The sequence below is a fragment of the Monopterus albus genome, unplaced genomic scaffold, assembly GCF_001952655.1.
Source record: "Monopterus albus unplaced genomic scaffold, M_albus_1.0 scaffold235.1, whole genome shotgun sequence".
Classification (NCBI taxonomy): domain Eukaryota; kingdom Metazoa; phylum Chordata; class Actinopteri; order Synbranchiformes; family Synbranchidae; genus Monopterus; species Monopterus albus.
In genome coordinates this window covers 327,559-338,762 of record NW_018128115.1, presented here as the reverse complement: position 1 = coordinate 338,762, position 11,204 = coordinate 327,559, and the positions used below count along the sequence as shown (strand labels likewise).

The 11,204-nt window shown below is 48.6% G+C and overlaps 1 protein-coding gene across 1 annotated transcript in view; it reads left to right on the top strand.

Annotated features, from left to right (window-relative positions):
- The window catches only part of aars2 (alanyl-tRNA synthetase 2, mitochondrial (putative)), a 12,171-nt gene extending 1,013 nt beyond the window's left edge, over window positions 1–11,158 (top strand). The window contains exons 2-22 of the mRNA XM_020620266.1: window positions 1–189; window positions 279–424; window positions 1,032–1,223; window positions 1,331–1,475; window positions 1,587–1,732; window positions 1,823–1,931; window positions 2,301–2,339; window positions 2,436–2,550; window positions 3,247–3,374; window positions 4,546–4,684; window positions 4,772–4,941; window positions 5,816–5,929; window positions 6,423–6,563; window positions 6,933–7,070; window positions 7,159–7,262; window positions 8,415–8,523; window positions 9,211–9,336; window positions 9,418–9,528; window positions 10,429–10,512; window positions 10,624–10,737; window positions 10,823–11,158. Coding sequence (XP_020475922.1) covers window positions 1–189; window positions 279–424; window positions 1,032–1,223; window positions 1,331–1,475; window positions 1,587–1,732; window positions 1,823–1,931; window positions 2,301–2,339; window positions 2,436–2,550; window positions 3,247–3,374; window positions 4,546–4,684; window positions 4,772–4,941; window positions 5,816–5,929; window positions 6,423–6,563; window positions 6,933–7,070; window positions 7,159–7,262; window positions 8,415–8,523; window positions 9,211–9,336; window positions 9,418–9,528; window positions 10,429–10,512; window positions 10,624–10,737; window positions 10,823–10,987 — 2,724 coding nt within the window. The 3' untranslated portion in view covers window positions 10,988–11,158. The remainder of the gene's footprint in view (window positions 190–278; window positions 425–1,031; window positions 1,224–1,330; window positions 1,476–1,586; window positions 1,733–1,822; window positions 1,932–2,300; window positions 2,340–2,435; window positions 2,551–3,246; window positions 3,375–4,545; window positions 4,685–4,771; window positions 4,942–5,815; window positions 5,930–6,422; window positions 6,564–6,932; window positions 7,071–7,158; window positions 7,263–8,414; window positions 8,524–9,210; window positions 9,337–9,417; window positions 9,529–10,428; window positions 10,513–10,623; window positions 10,738–10,822) is intronic.
- The last annotated feature ends 46 nt before the right edge of the window (window positions 11,159–11,204 follow it).

Genomic DNA, 11,204 nt, shown 5'->3' with positions numbered 1-11,204 from the left:
TTCAAGCCGATCCTCCTCGGCACGGCGGACCCTCGCAGTCCGATGGCCTCGTACTGCAGAGTGGTCAACAGTCAGAAATGTGTACGAGCCGGGGGCAAACACAACGACCTGGAGGACGTGGGCCGGGACTTGTACCACCACACCTTCTTCGAGATGCTGGGCAACTGGTCATTTGGAGATTACTTCAAGGTGGGGTGGGGGGTGCTGCCTGATTACAGAGAGAGACACTGTCCAGCATCACACTAATGGAAATGATTTGTTTGTGTGTGTGTTTTCAGGAGGAGGCATGTCGCATGGCGTGGAGCCTACTCACAGAGCATTATGGGATACCTGCAGACAGACTGTACGTGTCGTATTTTACTGGAGACGCTGCATCAGGCTTACCAGCTGACAGGGAGACTCGGCAGATCTGGTTGGACATCGGGTAGGTCTGGATCTGGATCTGCAGATTTCTGTTTGAAAGAAGGGACTGACTGGTGGTCCATCCCAGACCTGACCTTCTCTCCACATCTGGAGTCAAAGACTGTCTTTATTAGTGATGTGGAATCAATGTGTTTAAGCTTGACACTGACAGTGCTGTCATGTAATCTATGACAGAGCACTCCAGCGTTCTGGTCAACTTCTCTTAGAAGTCCCGAGATCCAGATGTAAGCAATGGGGTGACCGCACCTTTTCTGTGGCTGGTCCCCAACTGTGGAAGACGACCAGCCGACGTTCTGTTTCAGATCTGGCACTTTTGAAGACCTAACCTATTTATGTTCTTTGGCTTTTACCTGCCCTGACTCCTTTTGTCTGGGCTTGTTTTAACTACCGACTTGTTAATAAACTTATGTTATGTTACGATGCCATCTGGTTTGTGGATAGCACCTGTTTTGTCTACACGTTTCGACTCCTGTTTTACACTTGTTGTTTTATCTTGCTTGTACTGTGCTATTAGACTCGTGTAAGGCACTTTGGTCCACCCTCCCTTGTTTTAAAGCACTATAGAGATAAATGTTCATTTGACCTGCTGACCCTCCTGTGCTCCACAGGGTCCCTCCTGGTCGCCTCCTTCCGTTTGGCCTCAAAGAGAACTTCTGGGAGATGGGGGACTCAGGCCCTTGCGGCCCCTGCACCGAGATTCACTACGACCACGTGGGGGGACGAGATGCGGCAGCACTCGTCAACGCGGACTGTCCAGATGTGGTGGAGATCTGGAACTTGGTCTTCATGCAGTACAACAGGTTCATATATGCAGAGAAAACAGGCCACATTAAACCAGTGGCATGGACAGTGATCCACTCTGCTGGTTGTACTGGCCAGCTCTCAGTCTTGTTTTGTGTGTTCTCAGAGAGGTGGATCACAGTCTGCGACTGCTGCCCCAGTTCAGTGTGGATACTGGGATGGGACTGGAAAGACTGGTGAGCGTTCTGCAGGGGAAAAGATCAAACTATGACACCGACCTGTTCACACCGCTGCTGCACACCATCCACCAGGTACACCAGTACAGCATCCATCAAGTAAACATGACTTATCTGTGACGTACCAGGTGTGTATTGAAGTCAGACTGACAGTGTCTGTTGTCATGGCGGTGCATGTGTCCTCAGAGGTCAAGGGTGGGCCCATACAACGGTAGGACAGGTGCAGCGGACGAGGGGAAGGTGGACACGGCATACCGAGTAGTGGCTGACCACATCCGGACCTTATCGGTCTGCATCGCTGACGGGGTCCATCCAGGCATGTCAGGAGCCGAGTGAGTTACCATCCAATCAGCCGTCACAACAAAACAGCCAGCCAGTCAGCTGTCAGAACTCATGCACTTTGTGTGTCTGTTGTGTATCAGGTTGGTGTTGAGGAGGATTTTGCGGCGTGCAGTGCGGTTCTGTGTTGAGGTCCTTCAGGCTCCTCAGGGAGCGCTGGCCAGCCTGGTTCCTACTGTCATCCACATCCTGGTAATATACCCGTAAAAGCTCTGAAATGCTCACCTGAGGGCCCAGGAGTTCAGAACTTTTAATCTCAATTGGATCTGATCAGATCTGAAAATCCAACATTGTGTGATCCAGGATCAGTGCAGTTCCAAGCATCAAAATAAAGGTTAAAGGAAACGGCACTGAATTATAACATACTGTAAATGAAGCAATTAAAATCAGACATGGAGACTAAAGAACAATTCACAGACTTTATATTAAGGATGAGGTGAATCCTGACACTCTGGGGAATCACTACAGTCCTGTGTTATGTGATATCACTGAGGTTTGCTGACCCGCTGTGAATGACCAGAGACTCGCTGAAGTCTTCGTTTTCCCTCTGTGCGTTTACAGGGTGACGTGTACCCAGAGCTCCGCAGGGAGGCAGACAGGGTGAGTCAGGTCACTGACATTCACTGAGATACAACAAATAGTGACTTGAGTGATGAAACAGGAAGTTGTCATCAGCAGCTGGTGTTCTTCCTCCAGATCATGGACGTCATTAATGAGAACGAGGCCCACTTCCTGTCATCTCTGCAGCAGGGCAATAGGCTGATCCACCGCACGCTCAAAGCAATGGACTACAAACATGGACTCTTCCCCGGTCAGTTACTACAGCTCCCCTCAGCCACCTGGACAGGCTGTAGGCAGAGGAAACCTTTTTCTTTATTTACTGAATAATGATAGTAAACTATATTTACCTGTATTTATTTAAACAAAACCTTCTCAACACAAGGTCCACTTATTATCATGTGACTAATGCTACCAAAACAAACAGGTTAGCTTTAGATGCTAACACATCCAGAAGGAAGAAGGCCACATCTGGATCCAGTCTGAGTCCTCTGGCTGCTTTTAACCCTCTCCATGTCAAACAGCCAAACCCATGTTAACCCTGGTTGTTGCTCTTTCTTTGTCCCACTCTCTCTGTGCTAAAGACGCCACCTCTTCACTCTGACAGCTGCTGGTTCAGACTTTTAGCTGCCCAGAGCTCCTCCATGGCTGTTTGACATGACTACTGGTTGGAAAAACCCTTCTTCTAACCTTGGCTAGGGGGCAGGCGGGGCTGATTTACAGACCGTACTTTGACAACACAGGGTGGAAAAGCTGGAATAACAAAAGGCCTGTTCAAAATCCCGTTGCTCGGCCCGAACTACATTTTTCTGTCATCAGAGCTGCAGCATTTGTGACTTCAGACGACAGTTCTCACAACATGGAGACGGGCTGAACATTTTTCAACTTGCTCCTCAATCTGGATGGAGCCCAGGTTACATGTGGCTTTGTTTCTTTGTGTCTGTATCAGCCTCAGTTGCCTGGTCGCTGCACAGGGACCTGGGTTTTCCTTTGGACCTGGTGGATCTGATGTTGGAGGAGAGAGGAGTCCAAGTGGACCGGCAGGAGCTGGACCGACTGATGGCAGAGAGCCACAAGGTGAAGCTTCACTCTGTGCTTGAACATGAAAACATAGCCTGGCCCAGCAGGTTCCAGTCTCCTGGGGACATTAGCTTCCATAATGCACCTGGGTTCCCTCATCATATGTTTGTTGTGTGATTGATTTCACTCTGTCTTTAACTGAAAAACCTGCAAAATGTAACAATAAGTTCACTTAGATTAAATTAGTTGGAGCTTTTACTGTGAAACAGACAAAGGATTTTATTGTGAAACAGCTGGAGGGCCTTACTGTGATTCAACTAGTGGTCTTTTATGGTGATGCAGACAGAGGGATGAAGCCCAGAGGCCTGGAATCCTGAACTGAGGACTCGGATAAAAGATGACGCCATCCGTAGTAAACACAAGTGAAATACACCGGGAGCAGCCCAGCTTTTACTGAGACTCTTCGTTTATAATATTCCATCCTAATGTACTCACTACCCTCCAGGAGTGCCAGGTCATACACTCTAGAGTCTGAGGGGATCTGATCTTGGAAGCAGTTAGGCCTTTAATGCAGGTTTGGGGATAACCTTCTGTGCCAGTGGGATTACCTCATATTCCTACCGGAAGCTCTGGTGAGCAGTACTGTTCAAGTGATTGTGGTCTTCTAGATGCGTTTATTTATTTTACCTTTAGTGACTTAATGCACTGTGTTTAATTGAAAGTGACTAGACTTTACCACCCTGTGACTGGTCATATTTATTAGTTGGGGAGGGCTCTAACCGGCGGATTCTGACAGGACTCGTCTCTCCCTTGGGTGAAGAATATCAAAGTTTAAAGTTCAAAACATTACAAAAAGATCAGTTATGTGGGCTACAACAGAAGCTAAAAGGAGATACGAAAGTTAAAGATGCTCTAAACTGCAGCCGACGCCTCTGCTCTGTCCAAGATGATGCCCCGAAGCTGCGCTTCCTCTTTTGACACAGTCCTTTATATTCCATGTCCAGGGTGAAGCCACAATGTTATTTACATCTTGCCAGCTGATAACAGCAGTCTGATACAGAATATTTAACTGACCTTAACACCAGATTAATGAAGTTCTTATTCTGCGATCATAAGGCGTTTAGAAGTCGGGTTCAGTAATATTTATGACCACAGGTACGGGGAGAGATATGAAAGTCACGTTTTTCCAGAATTACCAACACATCACACCTGTCCCTGTGTCTCTCAGGTGGCGTCTGATCTGCAGTCAGATGCTCAGTCTCAGGTGATGCCGGACGTTCTCAGCCTGACGGAGCTGCAGCGTCTCGGGGTCCCTCACACAGATGACAGCCTCAAATACCAGTACAGACTGGAAGGGGACCGATATGGTATGACTGACTCAGTCCAGTCTGCACCTCTCGCCTGACTGTCTGTGTTTGGTTCAGACAGGTAATGTCAGACATCTCCCCTCCCAGTGTTTCCAGCATGCCATGCCACAGTCCTGGCTCTGTATGATGGCCACAGTCTGGTCTCAGAGGTCACCGAGGGTCAGCGCTGTGGGGTCATCCTGGACCAGACATGCTTCTACTCTGAGCAGGGGGGCCAGTCACATGACCAGGGGTATTTTACCCGGGACAGCCTGCAGGTCAGCTGACACAAGAAATGCATCATGGGTACCTGTTGTGTGTCCAGGTGAGGTTTGTGTCCAGGTAGGAAAGGCCCAGCAAAGACCTTTTTTTTCCTGAGGAAGCTGAAGAGTGAGCACCTTCCTCAGAAGATGCTCGGGAACTGTGCTGACGTACTGCGTATCAGAAGGAAGCTGCACGCTCTGTTGTCAGGTCAGCTGAGATGTCAGCACAGTGTCTTCCTCACACTGCCTTCGCCCATCTCTTAGCGGTGTCGGGGGTGGGGGGTGTAAAAAATGGCTGCATATGCCGGTTGTCAGAGTGACTGTCAGTCTAATTTTAAAAAAAGGTTCACTCGACAGCAAACAAAGCTTTCGGACATAAAGTATTTATTGAGATCTAGCAGAACTAAATAAATATCAGTAAGCAAAACGTTTCCCCCCAGGACAGTCGGGTCTATCCAGATCTGTGATCATTTGATACGATGGCTTATCACGTGTACATTTTATGTCATGGCTTCACAAAGCAGCCTTGTTGCAAGGACCAGCGAGTTGTAGGTATACTAGCATTGCTGGAAAGCGCCGGTCATACTGTTGACTGTGAAGTACGATTCACCAAGAGAAAATGAGTAACGTTACTTCATGAGATGTGGAACGAAGCGTAACGGGGGTCCGACAGGTTGTTAGGGTTAAACTGTCAAAACTATGAGTTAATGTTAGCGAGGCTACTTCAGTCTTTAACCGGTTCTGTGCTGTTTTTACTTGTTTGTAATTAGTATTTTTGCTGTTATTTGCTTATTTATTCATTTCTTTGGTTGCTATGGGAGATGCATTACTGTCTCACTGTGTTTTCTATACAATGACACCAAAGGAATCAAACCTTCCTGTCTCTCAGGACGTGCTGTACCCCGTGGAAGCGGTGGTCCTGGCGGGGGGCTATGTGGTTCATCAGGTGACTGTGGCCGACCGCCTGAAGATCGGAGACCAGGTTCAACTACACCTGGATGAGGTAAACAGGGGGCGGTCCCAGGAAGCAGGTTTAGTTTAAACTCTGAAACAAAAACTGAAACTTTATTTTAGATTTTCCCCTCAGAACAGAAATTGGACACAGGATTCAGACCCTCCCACCTACAGACATGCCTTGTTGAGTAAAGAAAGAATAGTTTGTTTTTCATTTGCACACATACCGAGCAAGAATGTTCCTGGAACACCCAGAAGACTTGATGCAAAATCCTACTCACTCTTCTTACCTGAGTAACAGGTGAAACCCAGCCGTGTGCGTGTGCGTGTGTGTGAGACTCACTTCATGTGTGTAGATAGGTTCTGAATGGCTGGTTGGGACACGTTTCGGTGGTGGACTTCAGCAGCTTTTTATCAAATCTAAATCCAGCTCTGAGTCCACCTATTGACCCTCCTGTCTCGGTAGGTTGTTCACTGCAAATAGCTCTGTAATTGCGTTAATCATATGACTCCCTGTCTCTCCTCACCTGTCTGCCTCTCAGGGCCACAGGTTGTCCTGTATGGTCAAACACACGGCGACTCACATCCTGAACTTTGCTCTCAGGAAACTTCTGGGTCCTTCAGTTCAGCAGAGAGGGTCTCATGTGTCAGCTGATCACCTCCGCTTCGACTTCACTGTCAAGGTCAGACATCTAACTAACCAGCAGTGTGTATGCAGCTATAGATCCCCTCAGGGTTCGTCCATGTGGCAGAGATGCTCCCTTGGCTGGATGTTTTGCACATCACGAGTTGAACCCTTTCACACAGTGACTTAACTAACTAACCCGGTGCCCTGGCCATCTCATCACCTCCCAGAGAAACCCATCTCTCCATTATCTGTAGAGGTATGTTGGGGGGCTGGAGCCAATCCCAGGTGACGCTCTGCAAGAGGCGGGTTACACGTGGACAGGTGGCCAGAGTATCACAGGGTTGATACACACACCACGGACAGTTTAGAGTCCAGAGGAAAGCGCACATGAACCTGTTTAACGCACTGTGCTTTCCCTCCTCAGGGCTCTCTGACCACCTCACAGCTGCAGCATGTGGACAGGTGTGTTAATGACATCATTTCAGCCAATCAGATTGTCCACACCCAGGAGCTTCCTCTGCAGAAAACCAGGAGCATCAGTGGACTGAGGACAGTGGACGAGGTGAGCAAACTGTCTCACTGTCCATCTGTCAGCAGGGTTACCATGTGTCCGGCTGCAGGTGGTCTGACCTGTCTTTCTGTCTCTGCAGGTGTATCCTGACCCTGTTCGGGTGGTCTCTGTGGCGGTCCCGGTCTCTGAGCTGTTGGACGGTCAGACAGACAGACAGACGTCTGTGGAGCTCTGCTGTGGAACGTAAGACTGAAACCCACTTGTGTGACGCTGTGGGGCTGTGTCACAGCAACACCAGCCGTGGTCACGAACCGCCTCAGAGTCCAGCCTGGTCCTTATTGTTTTAAGGGTTCTTCTCCTGGGTTAGGGCAGAGACGCACCGAGCTGACGGCTGCCGTCAGAAAAGCATCTGTCGTGGCTCGTCATCCCAGTATGTCCCACATCGTTGGCAATAGTCGGCGGTTTTTCAGCTAGTTTGACATGTTGAATCTGCGTCAGCCACCGGGCCTCGTCAGTGATAGAGAACCCACTCTGATTGGCTGTTCATTAGCAAATCAGCACACAAGAAGAGAACAGTTTGGGAAAGCCCCTTCAGCCTGTCACTGTAGTATCCATAATTTCACCCATTTAGTGCGGTTTCTCCTCGTTTTTCGCCTCCACGACCTCCTTTGTTCTTCCACAACCAAAAGACCATAGAAGGGCAGCGTCGTTTGCAGCTTCTTATCAGACGTATTCTCTATTAGAAGCAGCTACAAACAGCAGCTGTGTTGAACAAGAGGTGTTTTTGTTTACAGCTTATACTTCTGTGTTCTGGCTCTGCTTCTTTCCCTTTCTGAATGGTGAATACAGACACTGCCACCTGCTGGTAGGAGGAGTTATTTCTGTCACACAGGTGCAGAATGTACATGTTAGTTGGCTGTTGGCTGTGCGGTGTGTTCAAGTGCCGCTTTTTCAATGTGTTCAGGTGTCACTTTTTTCAACCCTAACCCTGGCCAGAGCTGATGTGAGGCAAAGCAGAGGTCGGCTTTCGTCACTGCCAGTTTTTCCATGTCGGCTTGGTGTGTGTCTGCCCTCAGGTGAAGTTGGCATCCTGGCATGAATGTCGAGGCTGTCACTGAATCACTGCCGTCACAGCTAGAACATGAATCTCAAGTCTTAATTAGCAGCGAAGCTAGTGATCACTTGTCAGGATTACCTGTTATTGACTCAACAGACGTGCACTGGGTATAAAACTATTACACTAGTTATTATAAAGGCCTGTTATTCACGTGAGCATGTTACCTGGTCACACATCATCTGACATCATCCAGTCTGACCTGGACTGAGACCAGGCTTTTGTTAGACCATGCCACTCAGGGCGATGGGACATAAACCTCTGAGTGTGTCTCTGTCCAGGCACCTGCTGCAGACTGGAACCATTGAGGACCTGGTGATCATCTCGGAGAAACAGCTGGCAAAAGGAATCAGTCGGGTCATTGCTGTGACGGGACAGGAAGCCGCACGGGTCAGTTGCATCATGACTCCTTTTAAAACAAGACTCCGACCTTTCTGCAAACCCTCTGTCTCCTCCACAGTGAAGCTGGTTTCACCTGTGCATGTCCAGGAACCTGGTTAGTTTACTTTAGCACAAAGCCTGCGGGCAGGAGGAAACTGTTAGCCTAGCTCCATCTTTAAATTGTTGTGCTAAATAACAAATATCCTGTAGTGTGTTTTTGGTACTGGATCTCTTCATTCACCTAAGCTTGACTGACGGAGCTCCACTTGAGAGGCTTGACACGTTTAACCACCTGAGACTGTGGGTGGATCCATAAACTTACATTGGTTTTCTTATAACTAAAACAAACACCAGCCTTATCAGTAAATAGAGGTAATGTCCATGTGAGAGAGCATGCAGTGACAGACACCTGTAGATGATTGTGCAGTGTCCTCGGTGGACCTGTCTCAGCTGCTTCACTGGTCTCCACTGCTCCATTTACTTGCCCTCATAACTAAAACAGTTTACATCATCAGATTCACTCACACATCTGTTTCGTTAATTGATTTTAGTTAGTCTAGTGCAGACAGGTGTGGCTCAGAGCTTTGTTTATACTGACTGACTTGTCTGTGATTATTTCTCTAGTCTTATTTTTTCGGTGTTTGTTCCTTGAGTCTGACTATGTATGACTACTGGACTACTGGTTGTTCTCTTCAGGCTCGGGAGGCAGGCCAAGTTTTGTCCCAGGATGTGGACTCTCTGGCAGCCAGACTGTCAGGCTCCACCCCCTCCAGCATCAACTCCGCCCAGCGTCTTGCCAAGGAGGTCGGAGTCCTCTCTGATGTAGGTACCCTACTCGTGATGCACTGCCAGTGGTGAGGCAATGACAAAACATGCCGGTTGACCCTGTGCTGTGTCTGTCAGGCTGTGGACAACACCCCCATGCCACAGTGGCAGCGCCGAGAGCTGCAGAGTCGCCTGAAAGCCCTGCAGAGGAGCAGTAACACCACTGTCAGGAGACTGGAGACCCGAGAGGTGAACACACACCTGACACACTGCAGTCATCGTCTTGGTTGCTGTACCTGAGCTCTAACTTAGACCTGCACCATGACATTTAAGCAGCTGTTGAACTTGTGTGGCACAGAGAGGTGCTTCTGTCAGTTAGCCTTCACAACACACACCTATCTGAGTGACTGTAGCATTTAGACCACATCCACAGTACTTTCTGTTCAGTGGTCAAACCTCTCCAGAAAAGTTGGGACACAAAGGAAAGGTTTTCCATGTCCCCTCTGACAACGTCAATAAAAACAAATGTAGAAAGTAATGCATGCATCACTCCCAAGTTGGTACAGAGGCTAAATAACATCCATGGCTAAATTCAGTCTGCATGGAAGATTAACCATTGACATGAATAAACGGGAATCTATGTGATAAGATTTGAACCAACTTAGTGCAGTTCCTTTAATCCAAATAACATGTTCACGTCTCTGTAGTAAGATGCTGTGATCAGCACTGAGATCTAAGAGGACAAGTATGGAGACGAGTCCTCCGTCTGAGGCTAGGAGAAGATCGTTGGTGACTTTCACCAGTGTGGTTTCTGTACAGTGATGGACTAAATCCTGACTGAAGATCCTTCCTGTGCCGGTGGTCACATGAGGGCTTTAGGAGTAAGGGGGAGATTGGTAGATGTTGTTTGATATGAGTTCAGCTAGACTCTTAGACCACATGGGCTCAAAGTCTCCACCATCGCCACTGGTTAGTTGCATTCTGGGAAACTCGGCTCACTCAAGTTGTCACAGACAGAGCAGGGCAACTTCAGGTTCTTTTGTCTGGACTCGATCAGGCTGCTTGTGAACCTCAGCAGTCAGTCTGAAGACTGCTCATGCTGAGAAAAGCCTCTTCTGACACTGCGTTTTCCCCCCATGCTTTGCTCAGGCTGCAGTGAGAGCTCAGGCCGTGCTGGAGAGGAACGGTGGGAAGGACGTGCTGGTGGACTCGGTGGAGACGGACTCTCTGTCGGTACGTCGGCAGCTGATGACGCAACTGTTGATTGATGGGAGTATTTGTCCTGATGTGTAAATGTCAGTAAAGCATCTGAGCCACCTGAATAGATCCGTGTGCTCATTTCAGGTTGTGATGAAGACCGTGAACCAGCTGAGCGCCACCTTTCCTCACAGTCATGTAATGCTGCTTGCTCACCAGAGGAATTCTGGGAAGGTTCTGTGTGCCTGTCAGGTTCCCAAGGTACCCAGAACTCACCTGTCAGTGATGTCACAGGGGCAGGGTATGTGTGGAGAATCTGATTATTGGCTGTGTTCTCCCTCCTCAGGACTCTGAGTCCCTCCTGGCCTCTGACTGGGCGGTGGCGGTGTGTCGTCACCTCGGGGGCAGCGCCGGGGGCTCAGCACTGGTTGCCAAAGGAACAGGAAGCAGCGGTGACATTGCTGAAGCATTGAGATGGGCGGGGGAATTTGCCCGCCAGAAAACACAGTGATGTCATAGTCAGAAGGGACAGGTGACTGTAAGCCACACCCACAGCTGCAGCCAGGCTCCTTTCATTGGACAGTAGGCTCAGATGTGAGGGCTTATTATTTAAAATTGATGTTTTATAAATCTGGATCAAATATCTTTGTTTTAAGAGAAATAAAAACCGACTCTTACACATCTTTATTTTCCCTTCCTTGTTTACATTTGTGGAATAAGGCAGTTTA